The sequence below is a fragment of the Bubalus bubalis genome, chromosome 24 (genome assembly GCF_019923935.1).
Source record: "Bubalus bubalis isolate 160015118507 breed Murrah chromosome 24, NDDB_SH_1, whole genome shotgun sequence".
Classification (NCBI taxonomy): Eukaryota; Metazoa; Chordata; class Mammalia; order Artiodactyla; family Bovidae; genus Bubalus; species Bubalus bubalis.
In genome coordinates, this window is record NC_059180.1 from 7481174 (window position 1) to 7505571 (window position 24398).

Genomic DNA, 24398 nt, shown 5'->3' on the forward strand with positions numbered 1-24398 from the left:
CCATGCTGCCAAGTTGGGAACAGTGGTGGCCCCTGAGCCTGCCTCGCCCATCGACTAACCTGCTCTCTCCCTCTCACCTCCCCAGGGCCGACGAAATTGAAATGATCATGACGGACCTTGAAAGAGCAAACCAGGTAGGATGTTTGATGGCTTCAGACATAAAATCACAAGAGCATAGCCCTTTCTGTCCTCACGGAAGAGGCTTCTCTCTAAGTCAGGAAGCCAGTTAGTCTTGTGTTTTTCACATACACCTATCAAAGTTGATGCTTTTTCTGATGCCACGAGCTATACATAAGCAGTCCCAGGTGTGATTTCCTTGGGAAAGTCTCTGATATGGTCCCTGCATCCCAGGCATCCCGTGCTGATGCTTTTTCTTTTCCTTCATCCATCTCTTAAGTCTCTACACCGTTCCCGTGACAGCTGTTATGCAGCAGAGTTTATACCAACATGTTAACCCTGCAGCAAAGTCTGTGCCTCCACCTTCTAATGGGTTGAGCCACTTGCTCTGGAGAAGGCTTCCAGCCAAGGGGCCCTCTCATCTGATTCTTAGTCGTCACATTGCTTTGTGGAAAGTACCCCCAGCACTGTGTCCCATGCAGAATAGGCACACAGTATCCTCTAAACGGGGCTCCCCAGGTGGTGTTAATAGTAAAGAACCCGCCTGCCAATGCAGGAGACATAAGAGACACAGGTTCAGTCCCTGGGTCGGGAAGATCCTCTGAAGGAGGACATGGCAACCCACTCCAATGTTCTTGCCTGGAGAATCCAGTGGGCAGAGGAGCCTGATGGGCTACAGTCCATGGCGTCACAAAGACTCAGACACAACTGAAGAGACTTGGCACGCACGCACGCATCCCGTGGCTGTAAATACGGAGCTGCCACCCTGCCGAGCCCAGCCCCTCCTCAAGAACTCTGCAGAAGAGGAAAACATTTTGCTTCAGCAAATGGTGCTACTGCTTTGAAAAGGAAGGGGTCTCCCCCTTCTATTTTATTTTATTCTAGTCTATTTTTTAGTGGAGAGAAGCAGCCAGAGCTGGGTTAGGTTTCTCAGCCCCAGAAGGCCACACGCGGGAGGTAGTGGCTTCTCCCCACTTAGTTCTACAGCCGGGCCGCCCCACACACAGGGAAGCTTAGGGTAGCCCCAAGAGGATGAAAATCCTTCTCGAATCTGCAGTCTCAGCTCTCTGCCTTTTGAGGGTCCCACAGCGTGACTGCCTCCTGGCTGGCATTCCTAACCCCTTGGCAGACATTCAGGAAAGGGCATCCCTGTTTGATCTTTAGCTCATGAAAATACTCTGAACTCTGACTGAAATGTGAAAGTCAGTTTATGCAGGAGAACGGTCATAGGTCGTCTGGGTTCCTTTCTCCTTTCTGAGGGTCCTAGGCCTGATCCATGTGGGGTGCTCAGTAGAGACTCCTGGACTGCATCACCCCAGGTAGCATCTTTAAAGTAATTCAATTAAATGTATTTACTTACTGGCCATACCACACATCATGTGAGATCTTAGTTCCCTGACCAGGGATCGAACTCATGTTCCCTGCATTAGAAGTGCAGGGTTTTAAGCACTAGACTGTCAGGGAAGTCCCAGTAGCATGATTGTAAGGCAACTTTGTGGTCACAAGAAGAGCTGACCATTCTTGAGTAACTTTTCTTGTGCCTGGCTCTGTTCCGAGCACTTCACATGAACCGAGCCCCTTAAACCTCACCGGTTTCCACCAAGATCAGTGTAGTTATGACTCCCATTTTACAAATAAGCAAACTGAGGTCAGCAGCCGGTCAGTTGCAGAGTCAGGCCTGGAACCTACGCTCTTCACCACACTCAGAAACAGGGCTGGAGTCCAAGGGCTCATTTTGCCTTTCTTTCAAATTCCCAAAAACACCCATTCCGCTCCCTGCCCTAAAGCACTACTTCTGCTCCAGTTCACAAAGGTGCCTAAGCATTTATTTACCTTAATTTACTATAAACTAATTTACTTTGGCCCCTTTGTTCTTATTCAAGTAGCACCGCTCAACTTTCCAGAGACCATATTTGTTAAGCTTCCCTGTCACAGGACTGTCATTCGCATTTCTCAAATTTCCACCCATCCACTCTCTCCCCCTGGCCAATCCTGGGCCAACCACCCCTTCTGAAGGCACTCTGGGGTAAGCTCTGTTTGTTAAGCTCCGATTCTGTGCATGTCAAGTGCTCAGGTTCCAATTAGTCTGCAGGTACTAAGCATATTTGGCAGAGGTGACGCTTTTCTCAAAATGCCGAAGGCCCTGGGTGGCTATGGGTCCTTGGAGACGCCAGGCAGGACCCTGCAGAAGGTGCCGCTTCCAAGGCGGCAGTTTGCTCAGGTCCCCACTTGGTACTTCCTGGCTGTGTGGCCTTGGATAAGTCTCTTCGCTGATTATATTTCTTTAAAAAAGAAAAGAAAAAGATGAACTTTGCAGACCTTATGCCAAGGAAAATTAATCCAGTCACACAAAAAAAGAAAACAAATACTATGTGATTCCTCCTATATGAGGTCCCTGCTGCTTCTGCTGCTAAGTCACTTCAGTCGTGTCCGACTCTGTGCGACCCCATAGACGGCAGCCCACCGGGCTTCCCCGTCCCTGGGAGTCTCCAGGCAAGAACACTGGAGTGGGTTGCCATTTCCTTCTCCAATGCATGAAAATGAAAAGTGAAAGTGAAGTCGCTCAGTCGTGTCCAACTCTTAGCGATCCCATGGACTGCAGCCCACCAGGCTCCTCCGTCCATGCGATTTTCCAGAGTACTGGAGTGGGGTGCCGTTGTCTTCTCTGATATGAGGTCCCTACAGTCATCAAATTCATAGAGACAGTAGAAGGGTGGGTATCAGGGGCTGGGGGAATGGGGAATTATAGTGTTTAATAGGGTCAGGCTTTCAGTTCTGCAAGATAAAAAGTTTTAGAGATGGTTGCCCAACAGTGCAAACATGCTTAACACTACTATAAAATCCATACTTAAAAATGATTAAGGTGGTGTATTATATGTGGTTGTATTTTACCATAATTTAATTTTTTTAATTTAAAAAAGAAACTTGTTAATGTTCGAGAGAGGAGGAAGGGAGGGAACGATAGCGAGTGCAGGCAGTCCTCAGAGAGATTTCGGGTTCAAGGCCGCCACAGCAGAGCGGGTATCACAGTGCAAGTCACTCAAATGTTTCAGCTTCCCAGTACATGTAAACATTATGTTTATGCTACACTGCAAGTCTGTTAAGTGTGCAATAGCAGTATATCTGAACAAACAATGAACATACATACCTTAATTTTATTTTATTTTTTTTTTCATACCTTAATTTTAAAAGAAAGCTATTGGAAAAACACTGCCAGTGGACTTGCTCCAACACAGGGTTGCCACCAACCTTCAATTTGTAAAAAGCAGTGTTTGGAAAGCACAATAAAGAGAAGCATGATAAAAGGAGGTCTGCCTGCACTTCCTTTGCAGGATTATTTGTAGAATTAGAGGCAAAATGCCCGGAAGTGGGGGGCTTCCTGCATGGCTCAGTGGCAAAAGAATCTGCTTGCCAGTGCAGGAGGCGTGGGTTCTATCCCTGAAGTCAGGAAGATACCCTGCATGGGGGGATGTCAACCCATTCCATCCAGTATTCTTGCCTGTGAAATGTCATGGACAGAGGAGCCTGGCAGGTTACAGTCCATGGGGTCACAAAGAAATGGACATGTGCAGCATGCATGCACACATGCCTGGAAGTGAGTGCCTTAATTCATGCTCTGTAGTTGCTAACATAGCCAGGTTCACAGGGAGAATTCCAAAGTCCCACCCTAGGGAAGTACCAGCACGGTGAGGGTATGCGGAGGTATAGGAGAACCTAACCAGCCACTCAGGGCGAGTTCATAGCCGAATGTGGCTGCCAAAGGAGATTAATGCAACCTCAGGCTGCATTAATAGAAATAGTCTCTGGAATGAAGGAGGTGATGATTCAGCACCCATCTGTAGCAATTAGTCCTTGCTCAGGGAATTGTCATTTGTCCTAGAAACCTGGGAGGAATGCAGGCATTCAGGGAGTGCTTTCAGGGTCCACTCCATGGCCAGGATGGGGAAGGGACCTGCACAGGAGGGAAACCAGGAGGTTTGGGGACATCTTTATTCTTTGGGGAACAGAGAAAGAAAACAGAGGGACTTGATACATGGGGAACTTGGGATGTTAAGAGATTAGAAAGGGGAAGGCCTAGGGTGGTGGTTGTGGATTCTGGCCTTGCAGCTCTCCAGGACTGGCTGCGGAAGGGGTTGGGCTTTGTCATGGCTGAGGGCAGAGGCTAATGGGAGGGAGCTCCCCTCATCCCATGCAGAGAAGCTTGTTCTCAGCAGTGAGTCGCCAGAGGCGCCTGGAGCTGCCTTCGAAAGGAGTGAGCTCCCCGTCAACAGAGCTATGTGAGCAGATATGGGCCAGACCTCGCTGAGTGTGTGAGGTGGAGGATCCAGACACAGAGCAAACAGAAAGTGCTTGGACTCGATGACTCAGCGGGTTGACAAGGGTGACTCAATGAGGAGAAAAACTTCCCGGGTAGACAGGGAGGAGGGCACCCAGGAAGGCGAGGAAGCACTCAAGGGTTCCAGGCTGTTCCAAAAAGCCACTCTGGGGACATGGGCCCAGAGGAGGGGGTCCAGCCGGGTTTAGGGTGTCCTGAGAACAGTGGAGTGGCACAGGCAGGAGTGAGACGCCGGATTTGAGTTCTAGAGGGATTGCTGTGATACGCATCAGAAAGCGGAGAGGAGTGAAAGGACTGGAAGCCAGGAGAGCAGTGAGCAGCTGCTGAGATGGATCAGGGCAGGGATGTGCGGGCGGCTCGGCCCCCCAGTGACAAGGCAGAGGCGGAAGCGGGCGGGAGGAGGGGCACTGGGAGCTGCACCAGGGCGGGCACAGCCAGACATCTGGTTCCGTGGCTTTCCTATCAGGGGAGAGCCCCAGGAGGAGCAATTTACTAGTTCATTGGCATATAACATTATTTTTGCACTGGGTTTATAGTCAAAACGTTCTACTGAGAGCTGAAGCTCTATTTTATAGCTAAAGTACTTCTGTTTCTAGTGAGGAAAAGTGGAAGAGAATCAGCACCAGGCGATTAGGAGCTGGGTTTATTTACACCTATTTGTTCAACTTTGAGATGTTTGTATTAATACCATCTTTACTGGTGACTATTAAGGTTCAGAGGGGCTTCCCAGGTGGCTCAGCAATAAAGAATCCACCTGCAGTGCAGGAGATGCAGGAGTGCAGATCCCTGGGTTGGGAAGATCCCCCAGAGAAGGAAATGGCAACCCACCCCAGTATTCTTGCCTGGGAAGTTCCATGGACAGAGGAGCCTGGCAGGCTACAGTCCAAGGGGTCACAAAGAGTCAGACATGACTTACAGACTAAAAACAACAACAGAAAGTTCAGAGCTTTGGGGGCAGGAGGAGGTAGGGAAATTTGCTCTTCTGGCTTTTCTGAAATCATGACTCAGCAGTCAGTGGACTGTGACAGTCTAAGTTTATGGGAGTGGAGTGGTGTTGGAGGAGGTCCAGCTTTCAGCCTGGCTGACCCTTGAGAGGAGAAATTCAAATCAATATCCATCGAATCCCCCAGAAACACAGGCAGGGAGCCTGAACGGGACTCTAGCCACTGAACGGGGCCAGCTTGGGACACATGGCAATTAATCTCTCTGTGGACTTTTCTGACCTTCCTCCAACAGCGTCACTGAAGCAGGGCCGCCTCTGGCCCTAGCTGTACCCCACAGCACTGGGTGGTGCTGCTGTGGAAGGGTGACCTGAAATTAGCTGTGTGCTTTCCAGAGCGATGGCATCTGTTCCCTTGGAAAGTCAATCACTGGTCTTTGTAGTCTTGCTCCCCTTTCTCTTCCTCGAGAGTCCAGGCCCTGGAGGGAAGCAGGTCGAGGGGTCATCCCCGAGGAGACCTTGCCTTCTCCCAGAAACGGTCCAAATGTGTTATTTGTACTCGAGGAATATGGTGGCCAGGAGACCATCCCCCGAAGATGTCCAAATCCCAACCTCCACAACCTGTGAGTATGTTCATTTACTTGCAGAGCAGAGTCAAGCCTGTTAATCTGCTGACCTTGAGGTGTGAGAGTCCCTGGGATTATACAGGTGGGCCCTCTGTAGTCCCCAGGGTTTTCAGAGGCAGAGAGGGAGGCAGAGGGGTCAGAGTAAGGGGATGAGAGAATTCGATTGGCCACTGCGGGTGCTGAAGGCCACAGTGAGGAAGGGGCCACAAGCCTAGGAATGTGGGCATCCTCTACGAGCTGGAAACAGCCAGAACACAGATCCTCCCCGGAGGTTCAGGAAGAACCCAGCCCTGCCAGCACCTTGAGCTTACCCCAGTGAGCCCCATAGCAGATGCCTGACCTCAGAACTGTGACGTGATCAACCTGTGGGACGTAATAAACTCAATGTGTGGGAGTTTACTCCAGCAGCCTTCGGAAGGTCCTGCGGGAGGACAGCCTTCCCTCAGGCCACGTTCCCAGCCATTCCCATGGCTGCCGCATCCCTGGAGGGATTTGCTCAGCTCTGGTGTCCCTAAGCCTGGGGCCAGGTTGAGCAGGAGGCTAGATCAGAGACACACCACCTCCAGCACCACCATCAACCATATAAAACCAGGGACCTCAAGGTCACACCTTAAATGGGTAAACGGGAAAGCCTGCCCAACAGGGGAGGCGGGGAGGATTCCCTCATGTTCCAGCCTTGTTTCTGAGGGAGAAGGAAACATACCCCTTGAGAGAACTCGGGAGCACAGCCACGTTGCCCTGGGCCCGGGGCTCATGTTCCACGCTGGGCCAAGACCGGGGCCGCCGCCCGCGCCTCAGGCTGCAGCGGCCGAGCCGGTGTCATGTGCGCGGAATCCTCACTGCCCTGTGCTGGCTCGACTAACAGAACTCTTGAAACAAAGTGCCCACAGCAAATGAAGTGTTCTGGCTTCCTGGTCACAGACGGCGGAAGAGAGCTCGAGTTTCACCTGAAGACGAGCTTCGGTCTCTAGTAATTTTCCCCTGAAACTTTTTAAGATTTTAAATTTTAAAAAACTGTCCTCATTTTAAAGGTAAGGAAAGAATAAATGCCACCTGAGGCAGCCCATGCCAGGAGGCCAAAATAATAGTACTCAGCCTTCCTCACTGGACACCTCTCACCCCGTGGTGGGCACCGTTAGGCACCTGGCTTGCGTTATCCCCCTGGTCCCCAGTCATCCTTCAGGGCAGCCCTGTCTATCTCTATGGACAGGGTTACTACCACAATGCACAGCAAAACCCTCCTTCATTCACATGATCCCCGCCCCCTGCCCACCCCCGTTTACTTTCCCTGTGCTTCCAGCATTTGCCCTCACTTCTCAGAAAAGGACAGAGAGTAAGAAACAGCCAGCAGATCTCTCAGGAGGGCAGCCCAGGCTTGGCCAGGCTCTGTCCTCACCGTGGGGGGCCGTTGAATCACATTCACAGTGCCGCCAGCTCAGGAGCCCAGCCTCATCCCTGGCCCTGCCTCTGCAGGGAGGACGAGGAGGCCGCTGTCAGTGGGGACAAGGAGCTGCCTGTCTCCCACACCCACGGCCCCGTGTCTCACGTGCAGATTAGAAACCAGCCCCAGAGCCCGCCTCCTCTCGTTGTTGGTTCCGGTTCGAGAAACAAAGCTTCATCCGGTTGAACTGTGGTCGTGGGGTGAACGGGCAACCCCACGACCACAGTTCAACCGGATGAAGCTTTGTGATGTCAAGGAGCCAACCCAGCACAGCACCCCTTCCTGCTACCTCAGCTGCTAACGGTGGGGCTACATCTACAGCTACAGAGGTTCACTCACCGCAGCAGTTCCTGGCCTCCACTCTCTCCTCCACCGGCTCTGGGGCCTGTTTTGATTTCCAGTTGTTCTGCTTTGTGCAGGATTAGCCGCAGAGCCATGGAGATTTTATGCCCAAAAGTGTAACTGATGAGACAGACAAGAGTAAACTTTTCAGTGTGAGCGCGGGTTCAGTCGTGTCCGACTCTTTGCAACCCCATGGACTGTAGCCCGCCAGGCTCCTCTGTCCATGGAATTCTCCAGGCAAGAAGGCTGGAGTGGGTGCCATTTCCTCCTCCAGAACCTTCTCAGGAACTTGACTTGAGTGTTAGAAAACACATGGCATGGCCCATCTGGAAACAAGCTCAGGGGGGATCTTTTTCACCAGAGGGGAGACTTTCCTGCAGTTTTCGTCACCCATGAGCCCCGCTCCCCCACCCCCACCACCAGCATCTTGGCCACACCGGTCACGTTGCTGCCTTTCCTGACACAGGCGCCTCAAGACATTTTGCAGCAAAGGGTGGGAGGCGGCTGCTCAAGCACAGACAGGCCTGGCCAGGCGCCGTGGGAATTAGATGGAGTGCAATTCCAAGAGCTCCTGGAGCAGCATGGCAGGCAGCCTCCAGCACCACCCTGGGTGGGAGTAGCCGCTGTTAGAAATACCCTAATTTGTCTGGATGCCGAGCAGACCAAGCCACACTGCCCTCGCAGGACCACTCGAGGCTGCCAAACCCCATCCTCATACATCTAGACAGATCGGCGAGTACTGGGCAGGATAACTTTGTACTTCTCTTTTCAAAAATTCTTTCTTAGCAATTAGTAGGTACACTGTCACACCACGAAATAAAACACACAAAATAGCCTTACTCAGCCAGGCTCTTCTCGTTCATCTTGTCTATGAGCAGAATGTACAACTGGTAGAAAGAAGCAGCGATCACACCTCAGACCATGTGCCCGGCATCAATTAGCGACTGCTTCCCACCTGTCTTTGTGTCTTGTCTCAGTCATAACTGTCAAATCAGGATAAGCCCATCAACAAAGCACTCTGGACAAGTGTACTTCCAGGCGTTAATCCTTGACAAGTCCCTGGGAGGGAGAGAGTGTTCCCATTTTACAGATGGGAAGGTGGAGGCTTGGTGAGCTAAACTATGTAACCTGTCCTCATCCCTTGATCCCAAAGGCCCAGCTCCTGCCCACTGCACCACGGTGCCCTCTTAGCTGACAAGCATGGGAGTGACTGTTCTCGCCAGCCAGTGGGACATCATGGTTAGCTGTCCAGGGCACTGGTGTCCTTGTCCAAGAATTACAGCAAATGACAGAAGCGTCCACTTGTTTCTCCTGCAGCCTCCTCCCCGCAGGCGCCTCTGTTCATCCTCACCCCCCAAGCAATGCCTCGTTGGCCTGGCTGGCTGGAAATGACCAGCCTCGGCATTAGAAAGCTTAGTTGGGTGAAGGGTTAAATACGTTGAAATAAGCCTGGTCCTCACAAAAGAAGTGGCATTTACACCCCGTCCGTTTATGGAAATACTTGCTAGAGGAAAACAACCACAACATTGTGCGTGTTTTCAGGAGGAGAATGGCCAGAGTGTCTTTAATTCACTGTTTACCCGTGAGAATTACTCCCAGGAGTAATCCTGCAATAAAATCTTCTTGGTCTATGAGAATAGAAAGAAATTGAATCAAAAGAGTCCATTTCCACTTGTATTTATTCAGTCTGGGAAATTCAGTGGGCCGGAGCACTAGTATCAGCAGGGGATTCCTTGCTCCTAGCGTTAAATTACTGTCATAATCGCTCAATTATTTCTTCCTTGTACTGTTTAAAATAAAAATCCATCACATTCTCTGTGTTTTTTTTTTTTTTTTTCTAGCATTTATTAGGTTGAGTGTTTAGGAAAATCAATTATAGTCAGTCAGGCATGAATTGATGAATGTTCTTGTAATAATTGTCAGTTGTTAAACCGAATGTACTTTCTCTTTCCACCCTTTTCATTTCCTTCAGAGGGCAGAGGTGGCTCAAAGAGAGGCGGAGACCTTGAGGGAGCAGCTGTCGTCGGCCAACCACTCTCTCCAGCTGGCCTCCCAGATCCAGAAGGCACCGGACGTGGTGGGTAGCCCAGCCCCGCAGGGACTCACCTCTGTGTTACAGCCACTTTCTCCTTTGGCTTTAGAGCATCCCTTTGGCGGGGATAATATTTGAAATGGTCCCGCGGTCTCGGTGCAGTATGCTTGTGACAGCCTGGGGGTGGAAACTGAGTCAGAGAAGGAGCGTTACTGGTGGTGCGTCGGTGCTCGTGCTCAGGGTGACGCCACCCGGTGCAGAGCCCGCAGAGAGCATCTTCCTGGTTACACTGGTTGCTGGTTGTGGGGGGAGCCGCTCCCAAGCTGAAGGCTTAACAACACTGTAACACTGCACAGGAAGCTTGGACATTTGGTCTTCTTCTGGACATGTGTTTCCAGACTGAAAAACGCTTCATGATGGGTGTGGGCGGAGAAGGCAATGGCACCCCACCCCAGTACTCTTGCCTGGAAAATCCCATGGATGGAGGAGCCTGGTGGGCTGCAGTCCATGGGGTCGCTAAGAGTCGGACACGACTGAGCAACTCCACTTTCACTTTTCACGTTCATGCATTGCAGAAGGAAATGGCAACCCACTCCAGTGTTCTTGCCTGGAGAATCCCAAGGACGGGGGAGCCTGGTGGGCTGCCATCTGTGGGGTCGCACAGAGTCAGACACGACTGAAGTGACTTAGCAGCAGCAGCAGCAGCAGCATGGGGATCGGGGTGGGGAACAGTGGAGGTGATCACACAGCAATCCACTCTGAGTTTGTGTGATAGTCCGGACCTCACCCAATGTGTGAGCGATCCCAAGGAGCCAGGCACACACCTATCAGTCCTCTGCCTCTTGATTTTCCTAAGATTAATGGAAACTGCTTTTAGCTGGAACTTTCCCAGCTCAATCAGGGCAACTTTGAAGTGTGAGATTCCAGACTCTTCAGGGCCGTGGGGCGACCACGGACCCTGGAGCCAAACCCCTGGGTTCCAACCCCAGCTCTGCCATTTATCTGCTGTGTGACTTGGGGCAAATGGCTTAACCTCCCTGAGTCTCACTGGTACCATCCGTAAAATGGGTTTTCACACGGATTCTGGAAATTACTCTGAGTGAGGCCAGTCCCGCCACATAATCCGTCATCTGACAGACAACCTTAGTGGTGAGTCTTCTGTGGTCAGCATCAGTGCTCTGCTCCAGGAGCCCCGGTTTCCAAGCCAGTTCCATCACTATTTCACGTCCAGTGATGTGAACTCAGGTGGTAACACTTACCAGGCCTGAGTTTCCTGGCATGTGGAGCAAGGGGGAAGTGATCCTGAGGACCGCTCAGCTTTGACGGCCTGTAATGGGTGAATCACACTTGTCGGAGTCCTTTTATTTATTTAGTTTTTCTTAAGTGGTTTTTTTTTTTTTCTGACTTAGACTAGTTTTAAAGTTTTCATTGACTTTGTTACAACATTGCTTCTGTTGTTTTTATGTTCTGGTTTTTTGGCCACAAGGCATGTGGGATCTTAGGTCCCCCACCAGGGATTGAACCCACACCCTCTGCACTGGGAGGCAAAGTCTTAGCCCCTGGACCACCAGGGAAGCCCCTGTCCTTTTACTTAACAGACAGTTGGAGAGCCCTTGCTGTGAGCCGGGACCCGCAGTGGATGCTGGGAGAGCCAGGAGGGACGAGCGAGGCCCTCTCCAGAGAGAGGACGATCCGGTGGGGGACGTCCTGCTGTAAACGGTGACACATCACTCTGACAGCGTCTCTGCCACCCGGCCCATGAAGGGCATTGGCATTTCTTTATATAGATGAGGAAGTGGAAGCTCCCTGGACGTAAACCCCTTGTCCCAGAATGTTCGGCCCCAGTGTCCAAGCCAGGGCTCGAGCGGGGGCCACCTCCGCCCCAGACCAGAGCTTTAAAATTATTCCCCAGGAACAGATCCAAAGCAAAGCTTTAGTGTGAGGACCCCTTGTAAGACGAGATTTTTGTTTTCTCTCTTTAAGTTCACATTTAACTAAAACATGACTTACGTGTTTCAGGATACAGAGAAGTTTTCCATTTAAGGCACCATCACGGCCTTTGTACTTAATGGACTCCAGTATTAATTTTGTCCAAAACGTCCCCTCGTCTAAGTTCACCTGGATGGGACCCAGCCCCACGGCCATGGCGGGAGGAAGCTGTCAAGGATGGCGTCTACACGGCTTCTCATGGCCTCTGTGGTCGCTTGGGGTCCTTGAGAGAAGGCCATGCATCCTGTGTCCACACGGGGCTCCTGAGCTACAAGTTGTGATTGAGAGGGTTTCTGGCACCAACCTGGACTGTAGCAACCAAAACATTTCGGAAGGAAATGAGTGTTTGTGCAGGTAGAGTAAGTTGTGGATCCTCGGGGTGCTTAAACACTTCATCATCGGCTAAGTGCAGTGTTTACATGGCACTGCTTCAGTCTCCCGCTAGCAACCCTGCCAGGGCTCCCCTCGGGGGTGCGTTCCCACGTAGCTCGGCAGCTCCAGTCCCAGCCAGTCGGGGAGCGAATGAGCAAACATAGGAAACCGGGCCAGCGGCACAAAGTCTGTTAGGCTTGGCTGGCAGAACCCAGCAGAGAAACAGTCGAGGCTGTAGATCCAGCAAAAGCCAAAGATCCCGGGCCACTGGGGTCTTAGTGGAATCGCCAAATCCAGAAGGCGCTGCTTCGCCCGCATGAGGGGCCGTGCGGGGCTCCTAACGGTTATCTTGTTTCTACCTCATGACGCTGCGGTCGTTAGAGGAGTTTTGTTGCCTTCATTTGGTATGTGAGGAAACAGGCTCAGAAGAGTTAAGTCATCTGCCCAAGGTCACACAGCTAGAAAATGACCAAGTTGGAATTGAGCCCAAGGTTGTCTTGCTCCAAAGTCCACCCCTTCTTCCATCCTTCCACCCTGGCTTCGTGCACACTCAAGGAGACAGGAGATATGCAGGCTCTTTGGCAAGCATTTAGAGGAAAATATTAGTTCAGGGCGCTGATGCCCTACACCAGGCCGTCTTGAACCTAAATGCCTGTCCATCAGGTGAACGTACTGGATGGAGTCTGCCTACTTTGGCCACTTGGCATTGGCAGGAATAGCAGGTTGGTGAGGAGGAAGGGAAACTGAGCCTTCCGGTCCCTCGGCCCTCCCCAGAGAGGTCAGCCTAGACTCCAAGCGTTTGCCTCGCAGGCTGGGGTCCCGGCCCACCATCACCGCAAGTCAGGTTTCCCACGTGTTGAGTAACACTCTTGTATCTTATTCATATTTCACCTGAAGATGGCTGCAGGGTAGCAGAGATCATTATCTGGCTTCTTCTGTCCAGTCTTGGTGTTCTGGTCTCTGTGGGAGGATTTATGTGACCTGCGAGAGTCCACACAAGCAGGTTGGCAGGCAGGCAGACAGTTCCAAGGGACAAACTTTAACAGGTACTCCCTCAGCCAATTCTGCTTCTGCATTCATTCTCCCCTTTGAAAACACACCCCCCACCCCTAAGTCCCAGCACCCAGAGGGACACAGGCCCTTACATATGAAGCCTGGAGCCTGGGCAAGTCCCCCAAGACAGACTCCCGGGACCCCATGCTGGTGCTCACAGGGGCCTGTTGTCAAGCTGAGGAAAGTCAGTTTCTGTCCTTACACAGTTTGTCCGAGCCAGGGTCCTGACCCTGGACCCTGTCCATGTCACTGGGAAGTCCCTGGGCCCTACCCCAGGCCCCTGAACCACAGCCACCAGGGCAGGGCCTAGACCCCATGTGTTTGTTAAACCCCCCAAGGGATTTGGGGTTTCCTGGCAGCTTAGTGGTAAAGAATCTGCCTGCAGTGCAGGAGATGAGGGTTCAATCCCTGGGTCAGGAAGATACCCTGGAGAAAGAAATGGCACCCCACTCCAATATTCTTGCCTGGAGAATCCCATGAACCAAAGAGCCTGATGGGCTACAGTCCATAAGGTCACAAAGAGTCGGACACGATTACCAATTAAACAACAAAGGGATTTGGGTGTGGCTAAGTCAAGGCCTAGACAGACACGAGGGAGGCAGTGGTCCTGGTCCCCTGAGTCCACGTTTCTCAGTAATCATCTCAACTGATTAATCTTAGTTATTACTGATTATTACTGAATTGCCAGATGCCAGCCTCCTGCAGTTTTCTACCCCTCCCCAACCCTGTCCCACCATCTCCTTTGAGCTGGTGCCCACAGACTAGCGGGCCACCCTCCATCTCCCAGGTGTAGGCCTCTCCTCCACCCGCAGCCCCTGGTCCACACCCAGGCCCCTGTTTGGCTCTCCCTCCATTTCCCGCTGTGTCTACACAATGGGATGACAGGATGCCTTTGTGCTGGAGTTGGGAGTGAGCACATTCAGGTGCAGAGGAGGGTGGTGTTTTCTATCCTAATTCCAAGGTCCCATTGCTTTAGGGTGTATTGCCTCATCTCATCTCTCTTAGTTTATGTGAGACACGAATGATGTTTGCTATGTTACGAATAAGCACTCTCTGGCTGTTCCTGAATCAACTGGCATGCCTACATTCTCGTGGTCGACTTGTGGGCTAAGACAGGCTGGGCCCCAGGAGTTGAGTGGCCAGCCATCCCCTAGGACAGTCCATCCCCTGCTCCCATCCTGGGTCCAGGGCCACACTGAGAGCTGCTGTTTTTACACATGTCTTCTGAGCCCCTCATCCCTGATGTGGTGACCTGCACTCACCCATTGAAAACCCCAGATCACTTTCCAGTTTGTCGTACAGATTCTCTCCCTAAGACCACTTTCACAGTCTCTATGGCTGCCATTCCTCATCCCTGGTAAATAAGTTCAGTTAGATACCACGGCACAGCCTCCCCCACCACGAGGCTGACCTCCCTGTGTCCCTGTCATCTCATCCCCCTGGCCGCCCTCCCTAGTGGTCACTTTCAGGTACCAACAGACTCGGTCCTCTTCGAGGTGGCCTCTCAGCATCGGTCACCCCTTCCTCGTGCCCTGCTCCCTGCCTCTCCCACCCCGTCCCACCTGTGGCGTCCATGCCTGGAGACAGATCCCCGCTTCATCCCACGGGCTCGCCCGTCCACCCACACCCTCCCTCCATCCGCAGGCCCCTCTGCTGTCCTCGCTGCCGGGAGGACCTCTCTGCAGGCTCCTGACTTTGGTCCCTGTCCATGTCTAAGGGCAGAGCTTCCTAAATTCTCTGTGGTTAAGGACGCTTTTATTTGTTCTGTTTTGTTTCTAATTTCCAATCTGTTGCAGACTGTTTTACAAAAGACAATAAAAATGTCACAGCAAAATCAGATTGCTGTAAAAGTTTCTAAACGCTTATTCTCCATTTCTGTGCTTGTCTCACTGTGTACCGGCCACGGTTTATGAATTGGCACCAGTCCGTGGAGCACAGTCTGAACAGAACTGGTCTGGACAGCATGTGCCTCTTTAATAAGTTGGCGGGAGAATGCTCGCTGGGGCCCCAGGGCCACGGGCATATCTGCCAGAAGTCAGGGGAAGTGAAGGGCTTACTTTACAACGTCATGCAGACCAGAGACCGAGAAGGCAGTGGCACCTCACTCCAGTACTCTTGCCTGGACAATCCCATGGACGGAGGAGCCTGGTGGGCTGCAGTCCATGGGGTCGCTAAGAGTCGACCCGACTGAGCGACTCACTTTCACTTTTCACTTTCACTTTTCACTTTCATGCATTGGAGAAGGAAATGGCAACCCACTCCAGTGTTCTTGCCTGGAGAATCCCAGGGACGGGGGAGCCTGGTGGGCTGCCGTCTATGGGGTCGCACAGAGTCAGACACGACTGAAGTGACTTAGCAGCAGCAGCAGCAGCAGCAGACCAGAGACACTGCCCACAAAGCTTCACATTCTTACATGGTAAAGGCTTTAGTTTCCCGGGAGGGAGATAGGTAACATTATTTCCCTGGTGACTGGCTGTCCCCAGAAGTGAGAACCCTTTGACAGGCACGTCACATGTGGGATGGCATGGCCATCCCTGCCAACTGGGGCTGAAGCTGCCACAGTTTCCTGCCCCGGTTTAGGTCAGACCATGGCGTGCAGCAGGGCATTTCCAGGGGCCGGGGTGATGGCGGGAACGGTGTCGTTCTAGACTGCAGTCAGTCCCCTCTGGGTCTCTGCTGTCACGGGGACCAAGCCATCCTGCCCGCCCCATCCCGTCCCATCCTGCCCTCCCCATCCCGCCCCATCAGTCATGCCCAGAAGTGCTCCGCCCCGCAGACAAGCTCCCAGAATTATTCAGGAGCTACAGTTACTTTTAGAACTTGACAAAAGTACTGCTCTCCTACTTGAGAAATGGAGTTATGGATTTTACTTTTAGAAAAGATCTTTTCCCTGTTTTGCATATTTTCTAAAATGAGCAAATTTGAGGAGTGGGGAGTAAGGTTTTTAAAACAGCAATTATCAAAAGAATTCATAAGCAAAAGAACCCCAAATAATCCATCTTCCACATCTTTTAGCTTTTTTTTTAAATGCCAACTCTGAGAATCAACTTGTCAAATGATATCTCAGCTTCTAGATAATATAGTAATGAACCAAAAGGATATTGAATCTCATCTTGTGGTAGAAAAATCCGAATGCTGTGGAACATTCCAGAAGCTGTCCTCGGGACCTTCCCCTCTGGCATCCCCAGCCATCATCAGCAGGGCCGTTTCCATCACCTCCTTCAGGTCTTTGCTCAAAAGTCACCATCTCAATGAGGTTCCTCCTGACGTATTAACCCCAAATGCCCCGTCCCTGCTTCAGTTTTTTCATGGCACTTATCACCATCCGACACACTCCATGCTGCTAATAAGCATATTTAAGGCGTGTTGATAGCTCAATTGGTAAAGAATCTGCCTGCAGTACAGGAGACCCCGGTTCGATTACTGGGTCGGGAAGATCCGCTGGAGAAGGGAAAGGCTACCCACTCCAGTATTCTGGCCTGGAGAATTCCATGGACTGTATAGCCCATGGGGTCGCAAAGAGTCGGACACAGCTGATCGACTTTCGCCTTCAGGCCCACCCTGCCCTGCCCCATGGGGACAGGACTTCTGTCCTTCTGTCCTCTGCCGTGTGCCTGGTACACGGTGGGTATTCAGTAAATGGTTGTTGAACAGACAAATCCAGGCAGCAGCTCCCAGGCAGGTGGGAAGGTGGCGGGGGCAGGGCGATGGGCAGGGTGGGTCCAAGCAGAGGCACAAGGTGCTGCTGTCTCATCCACATCACCATCCACATCCTGCCCGCCACCTGCTTTTCACGTCAGCCGGCCACCGGCACCGCTGACCAACCCCACGCGCCCGTCCAAAGCCGGAGCGGTTTTGTCATCTTCTTTGTCCTCTGCAGGAGCAGGCCATAGAGGTGCTGACCCGCTCCAGCCTGGAAGCTGAGTTGGCCGCCAAGGAGCGGGAGATCGCCCAGCTGGTGGAGGACGTGCAGAGACTCCAGGCCAACCTCAGCAAGCTGCGCGAGAACTCAGCCAGCCAGATCTCCCAGCTCGAGCAGCAGCTGAGCGCCAAGAACAGCACCCTCAAGGTAAGGGCGCCAGAGGGCTGGGAAGGAGCCGGGGGGCCAAGGAGGGCGGCACGCACACGTACACACACCACCTCCCTCCCTACGCGGTCCCGGAGGACACAGGGCATCTGGCTCCCCACCAGCACCCTGAGCTCTTCAATGGACACTTCACAACGCTATGTAATGACCATGGCAGGGTGCCTCACCTCAAAGCCATCTCGTTATTGTCTGTAACGATGATGGTTAAAATTCCTTCTCCTTTATCTCAGTCAAGCTCCAGCCATCAGCCTGAGTCTCTCCCTCCAATGAGGACAGTAGAAGGAGGCATGAGGTTCCCCTGGACTCACCTCCTTTCAGAAGCTCCATTAGGCTCTTGTTTGGAGGCTCCGTGTCCTGACTGACAGCCGGGAAGGCAGCCTTGACCCCTGTGAGGTGGCCGGAAGCAGAGTCCTAAAGCCCAAGGCAGCGAGGCAAGACGGGCTTTGACCCAGGTGGCACTTCCCTGCCAGTCGGCCATCCTCTCATGCAGCCCATGGTAGAAACCCCCATCCTGGGGGCCCGCCCACCCACAGCGCCTCCTTGTCCAAGAACTCAGAGGCTGTTGGTGCTGGACCTGAGGCTGTGAGCTCACTGGCCTGGGCCAGAATGCCATCAGGGTGCAGCTGACATAGTAGTCCAGCTCTGCCGGCCTCCCCTGGCTCCTAGAGGAGGCTGCCGCAGGAGGACCCAGCCCGCTGGGACCCAGCCCTCCCTGTGCCCAAACGAAGTGAACGCCAAGGGTTCGCTGCCGGGAAGTCAGCACCAAGCCCTGGGGGCCCTGCTCCCGACCTGCAGGGCTGTTTTCTGACCCGCTGGCCTGTGCCAGAAGCCAGGGCCCAGAGCCCCCACGATCTGCCCTTGATCTCCCACCCGCAGTCCTCAGCCGTCTAGCCAAAAACTACATCCTCTTGGGGCATCTCATACATGTGTCCCAAAATCAGAACCCAGAACCTTCTACATTGTATTTTTTTAATTATACTTATTTAAGGTATGTCCAATCTGTTGAAGTTAGCATAATTTGGAGGTGGTCCTGGCACCCTAGACTTACACATCAGAGCCAGCAAGGACTCCTCAGTGGGATCTTACTTGACGATGAAGAGACAGGACTGGTTAGGGCACAGGCACAAGCTCTGCCGTCCACCCCACCGTCCGCCTGCTAGGCCCCCCATCTCCACTCAGCACCCATTCGTAACGGGCATGAATGGGTAAGCGACCGATGGCCAATTATAGTCCCTGTGCGTGAAAGCAAGTGGATCATAGTTAATTGTAAAAAAATTTTAGGAAAACTTTCTTTTATGTAAAGTAATTCTAGAATGTGGTTAGGCCCCATTTTGATATTTTCTAAGTTGAGTTTTTTGTTTTTTTGTTTTCCTTCTCAACTCATGACCATGTTTCTGAGGCAGCACTTAGTCTCCAGCAAGTCTGTCCTCCTGGCAGCTCGCTGGCCTGACCTCGCTGGCACCAGGGCAGCCACGGTTCACCCTCACTAGACCCTTCTCTGCCTCTTTGGGTTTCTCATCCACCGCCTGAGAAACTTCCTGGTGCCCAGACCCCTCCAAGGACACGGTCTTGCCAGGACGGGGAGATGGTTGAGGCCAGGGAGCCTCAACCACAGTGTTCAACTCGCTGGTGTTGCGTGTTCTCTCATCAGCTTGCACAGCGAGTACCAGTGCCCACTTTTTATTTCCAGATCCAATGTCATTCTCTCATGTTAACAGCCATTTCTGACCCCAGCAGAGGCACAGCTATCAGATAATTCTCCTTCCCCTCCTTTGTTAACAGCTAAAGGGTGCGACTCAAGTCCGTGATGCGTTTGACTACATGAGAGGGAGGCTGTAGACCCTACCGTTTTATTACAGAGCAATTTCTTCCAAATCAGTTAAGGTTTTAATGTTTGCCTTCACCAAAAATGAAACGCAGTTTCACAAATTAATGTTCTTTACCCGTATCTTGGGGGAATTCTTTAATACTGTGCAGTTAATGAAACAATTCGGCAATACTTCTTCCAAAATTATTACTCCCCTATCTTCATCTGATCTAATAATCAAAACATATCCTCTAGTAACAAGACTTCTCTGATTTTAATTATCTTAACCCCTGGTCGCCAGGAGCAAAGCTCTCCCTGATATCAGACCCACTCGTGGAAGGCGCCTGCCTTCCCCAAAGGAGCGCGTCTGCCTTGCTCACCCAGAGGAATAAGGTTAATTGAATGAGATACTTCCCTGGGCTTTTTTTTCATTCCTAACGTGTGCAATTTATAGTCTCCAATCTAAACTAAGCAGCAAAACAATTATTAGGAAACTATTTTATGAATGAGACCTGTCAAACCGACCTGATGCTTTAGCGACAGGGGTCTGGGGCCAGCTGTGGTGGCCACTGGAAGCAGCCAGGAGCCTCCCCTGACTTCCCGTTTCCTCCTCCCCTCCTGCCACTACCAGCACCATCCTCCTCCATCCTTTCCTTCTTGGACCATGTAGACCTGCTTTGGGGGCTCGGGTTGGGATCGCCGGCTGAGGGCACCACAGCCCGCCGCTGTCTCTCAGCCTCTCGGTGTGGTGGGTGGGTTTCACCATGGACACTGACCACAACCTCTGAGATAAATGGTGATGTGCTTGATGACAGTCTCACAAGGGCAGAAGTGCAGTGGGCAAGCCTTGAGATTAGTATGTATTGAGCTTACTGGGGTCTTCTCCACCAGGACACCCTAGGATGCATGTGCTCTGTAATGAAACATGTTTGGGGACTAAGCGGTTTGCTTTCTCAAGCACCCTGACACGCCCCCTCTCTTTGCGACTGAATACTTTCTTCCCTTCTCCTCCATAACTGATTGACAGTCATGAGGATAAATTGCCGGTTGGATGTCTACCAGTCTCTCTCCTCACATTCTACTTTTTCAAGCCAAGGTCACCAGCACCGTCCAGGTGCAGTGGTGCCTCCTCTAACCTTCAGACATCGAAACAGACTCAGAAGCGGGAGACGTTTCTTCCTGTCTGATCTGACAAGTGCTTCAGCTCCATCCCACTTGTCAGGGATCATTCTGTACTCGTAATCAATGAAATAACCTGACTGCCATCATGAGGCTGCTGTCTCTGGTAACACCGCTCTGGGGTCTTCTGTTGGAACCCTTTAGTAGCCCAGGAAACACAGCTACCGGTAGCTCCGATTTAAAACAGGTGTCTGTAAGAAAGACTCACTAAGGCCAGTCTCCCCTAGGGAGAAATAATATTTTCTACAGATGCTTTAAAGATCAGCAGTTCTCACTGGATGCATAGACCCATGTGTTAGAATCACATGAGGACCTTTTTCCAAACCACACAAGCCTCCCCAACCACACCGCTCACACCACCTCCCAAGGTTCTGTTGGGTCCTTTTGAGCCACTGTCTCCTTCGGGATGAGGACGAAAAAAGACCAACAGCCACTTCTCTGCACTCGTTCAGCAACTTTAACTGTGGACACTCCCTCTTTAGTTACATAAGTTCCCTCTCCGGCCATGTTTCCTCTGCACCAGAGCTGCCCTTGACCGCATTTTAACCAGCGTCTTATCACTGGCCCAGTGTGTGAAGCTCCAACATCCAGGTCCCACCGATGTTCACCAGGCTGGTTGGGTGTGATAATGATCCATCCAGCCCGTGGCTGTAGAGGAGAGACCGGTACATGTCCCTCCACAGCCCCCGCTCACCCTGGATAGTACGAGCGATTCCTAACATCAGACACCCTAGCATCAGAGAGCCCAGGGGCCGAGCCTCCCTGAGCCTCGTCCTGGCTGCATCTTGAAGGCACTGTGAGCACAGATTGAAGGAGAGGAAGCAGTGAGCCTTCCACAGGGAGGAGAGGCGAAGGTGGCCCCAGGCCAGGGCCACAGCCATTGTGATGCCCCAGAGGGAGGAACTGGGGGACTTGGTGCTAGAGGCCTCGAAGCCTGACTCTGGATTGAGGTCATAAGTAAATCTCTGTAGACTGGTGGGCATTACTAGAAATGCTTTCAGAGCTAATTGCGGGACTCTACGATGAATCCTCTTAGACACAGGTGCCCTCGGTCACTGGATGAGTGACTCTTGATATTCACCTGCAGACGGTCCCCAGCTTGTGGCCCACTTAGCCGACATTGCAATGTCCAGCTGGCTGAAATATCCAGCCAGGACCCATAAGGAGTCGGCTCCCGTCCCCTCTGTGCTGAGTCACCAGGATCACAGCTCGAGGAAGCTGGAGGTGACTTGTGATGGGGTTACCACGCAGGGGCTCCCCCTTTTCTGTCCAGAGCATGCTTCTCCAGCCGGCAGCAAGCCTCTAATGTCACGGTCACTCTCCCCTCCCCCCCCCCCCCGCAGCCTGGAGGGGTCTGTCCCCTTTTGGTCTCACGTCCCCAGCATCCTTGCAGAGCATGCGCAGCGCCCAACCAGGCATCTCTGGGCTTCTTGCCCAGGGATGAAAGATGAAGTTATACCAAGGGACAACTGTTGGTTTAGTCCTCCCCAGCACCTCCCCAGCATCAGCCAACCCTAAATTTACTTAACTGCCACCTCTCACCAAGGAGCAATGGAGACCTGGCGTGGGGGGGTGGGGTCACTGTTCAGGCGAAAAAGAGGGGCACGCTGCCTAGTTCCAGCCCCCACAGAAGCAGAGTCGACCTCAGACCTCTGCCCTGGGCCAGGGAGCCCAATCATACCCACTAGGTTCTGCCCAGGGGTCCACGTCAGGGTGAGGGGTCACACACCAACGCCCCTAACCTGACCTGTGGGTCCTCAGACAGCACTGCCAGAAGCCTGGCTCCCATCACCCCAGAGGGAAGAGACGGAGCCGCTGGTACACTGCAATGCAGTCGCCTCTCTGGCCCTGTCTGCTGCGTGGCAAAGAGGTGTTGCCTCCTCGACCCCTCGCTGTGTATCCCAGAGGACCAGGCCTCTCAAGGGTCTTTGCTTTAGTCTCTGTGCCAGAGACCCTTAAGTCGGCAGCCCTAGGCCCCATGTTATAACTTGACTAAGATAGATGTCTTTTATAAATTCAGTGCCTAATTTGCTGCACACCAAAATACTTTGCATTTGAAATTAAATTACCTCATTATTTGAGTCTTAGCCAGGGTTTTGAGAACTTCATATAGATAATGCTTCTAGCAATTCAAGGAACAGCTGATGAGCTCCTCCTAAGTTCTGGAGCCATTAAGCTCCAAAGCTCCAGAGCTCCTAAGCTCTGTAGAATTAAACATGCTAAGTCGCTCCAGTTATGTCCAACTCTTTGTGACCCTATGGACTGCAGCCCGCTAGGCTCCTCTGTCCATGGGGTTCTCCAAGCAAGAATACTGGAGTGGGTTTCCATTCCCTTCTCCTGGGGATCTTCCTGACTTAGGGGTCAAACCCATGTCTCTTAAGTCTCCTGCATTGGCCAGTGGTTCTTTACCACTAGCACCGCCTGGGAAACCCTATAGTATTAAACGTACACGACCTGTATTAGAAGACGTGTGTGGGAGGGTCCCTTGCAGCTCACACTTGTGCATCTGACATTTCCTCACCTCTGTCCTTTGCAAACCCATGTTCTCACCCGCCCCCTTCCCCAGAGAAGTGTGAGGTCTGACAGGCTAAGCCCATCACCCAGGCTCCTGCTCAGCCATTTAGGTCTGAGCTAGAAGCCCAGCTCCGCACTAGACCTTTCCTCCCCGCTCTGTATAAGGTCAGACCTTTCCTCCCTGTTCCGTCCCACGAGCAACTTCTCAGGAAGGCAACCTGCTTCCCAGATTCTGCATTCACAGCACGAGATGTAGGGCTGCCGTTCTTGCCATTGGCGTTGAACAGCCAGAGCTGCTCGGGCATCTCTCCTCCTCCATGGATCTGCCCAGAGCAGCAGGGGCGCTGGAAGGTGGCAGACAGGGATGTGGAGAACCTCACATCCTGAGGATGTGGAGAGCCCCTGGCACGGGACCCACAGAGTGTCTTAAGAAACCGTCTAGTCATATTCAGGATGTGCTGTGCTGTTCTTAGTCACTCAGTCATATCTGACTCTGTGAGACCCCATGGACTGCAGCCTGCCAGGCTCCTCTGTCCATAGGATTCTCCAGGCAAGAATACCAGAGTGGATTGCCATGCCTTCCTCCAGGGGATCTTCCCAACCCTGGGATCTAACCCAGGTCTCCTGCATTGCAGGCAGGTTCTTTACCATCTGAGCCACCAGGAAAGCCCAAGAATACTGGAATGGGTAACCTATCCCTTCTCTAAGGGAGCTTCCCAACCCAGGAATCGATCCAGGGTCTCTTGTGTTGCAGGCTATCAGGGAAGCCCATATTCAGGATCACCCCAGGGATAAAGTAGCAATAACTGCCATAATAACTCATCACCATTATCGAGGGTGGTACCATGTGCCAAGCACCATGCTAGGCGCTCAGTATTATGGTGGCACTCTATTTGCAGGTTCCACATCCAGGAGTTTGCAGGGCCGAGTGCCCCACACTGTTCTGTGTAAGGGACTAGAGCGTCTGCGGACTTGGTACCTCGGAGGTCCCAGAACCAGCCCACTCTAGATGCCAAGTGACAACTGTCCCATTTAGTCCTCATGAAGCCCTGTGCCATGTGTGCCATTACCCCCATCTTATAGATGAAGAAGCCGAGGCTTAGAGAAGTTAAGCATCTTGTCCAGGGTCACCCCTGCTCAGTGGCAGAGCAAGGACCTGGCTCGGGCCTATCGGGCCCCAGCCCACCAGCGCCTCACTGCCTCTGCATTTGCTTCAGGCATCCCACCAAGGCCTGCAGTGCAGAACCCATGTGTTTTGGGGGTTTTTCTTTTCCTTTCTCTGGACAAACAGACAGATGCTCTGCAAACATATTGAGATAATTAAATAAGATGGTATGTGGGGTGTGGAGCCAGGCCTGGGATCTGGCCCACAGTGCAATGAGCATAGCGAAGTCCAGGGGAAGACTCTCCAGTGGAGGGACAGCCTGGAGCGCCTGCTTCCATCCAGGCAGCATCCTCCACAACCAGACTTTCCCGGCGCCCAGCAAAGAGTCTGGGGTCAAAGAACGGAGCTGAGGGCGCTCAGGCTTTTCTCCCCGAGTTGGGCCCCCACCGTGTGCCTCC

At 52.3% G+C, this 24398-nt stretch overlaps 1 protein-coding gene across 12 annotated transcripts in view; it reads left to right on the forward strand.

Annotated features, from left to right (window-relative positions):
- CUX1 (cut like homeobox 1) overlaps positions 1-24398 on the forward strand; it is a 360547-nt gene that overhangs the window by 256408 nt on the left and 79741 nt on the right. For 9 of the 12 annotated variants that reach the window (XM_044936115.2, XM_025275401.3, XM_025275402.3 and 6 more), the window contains exons 9-11: positions 86-134; positions 9775-9879; positions 17129-17317. In XM_044936115.2, the coding sequence (XP_044792050.1) occupies positions 86-134; positions 9775-9879; positions 17129-17317 (343 nt within the window). The remainder of the gene's footprint in view (positions 1-85; positions 135-9774; positions 9880-17128; positions 17318-24398) is intronic. The other 3 variants (XM_025275406.2, XM_025275399.3, XM_044936118.2) reach the window with 1 other exon arrangement.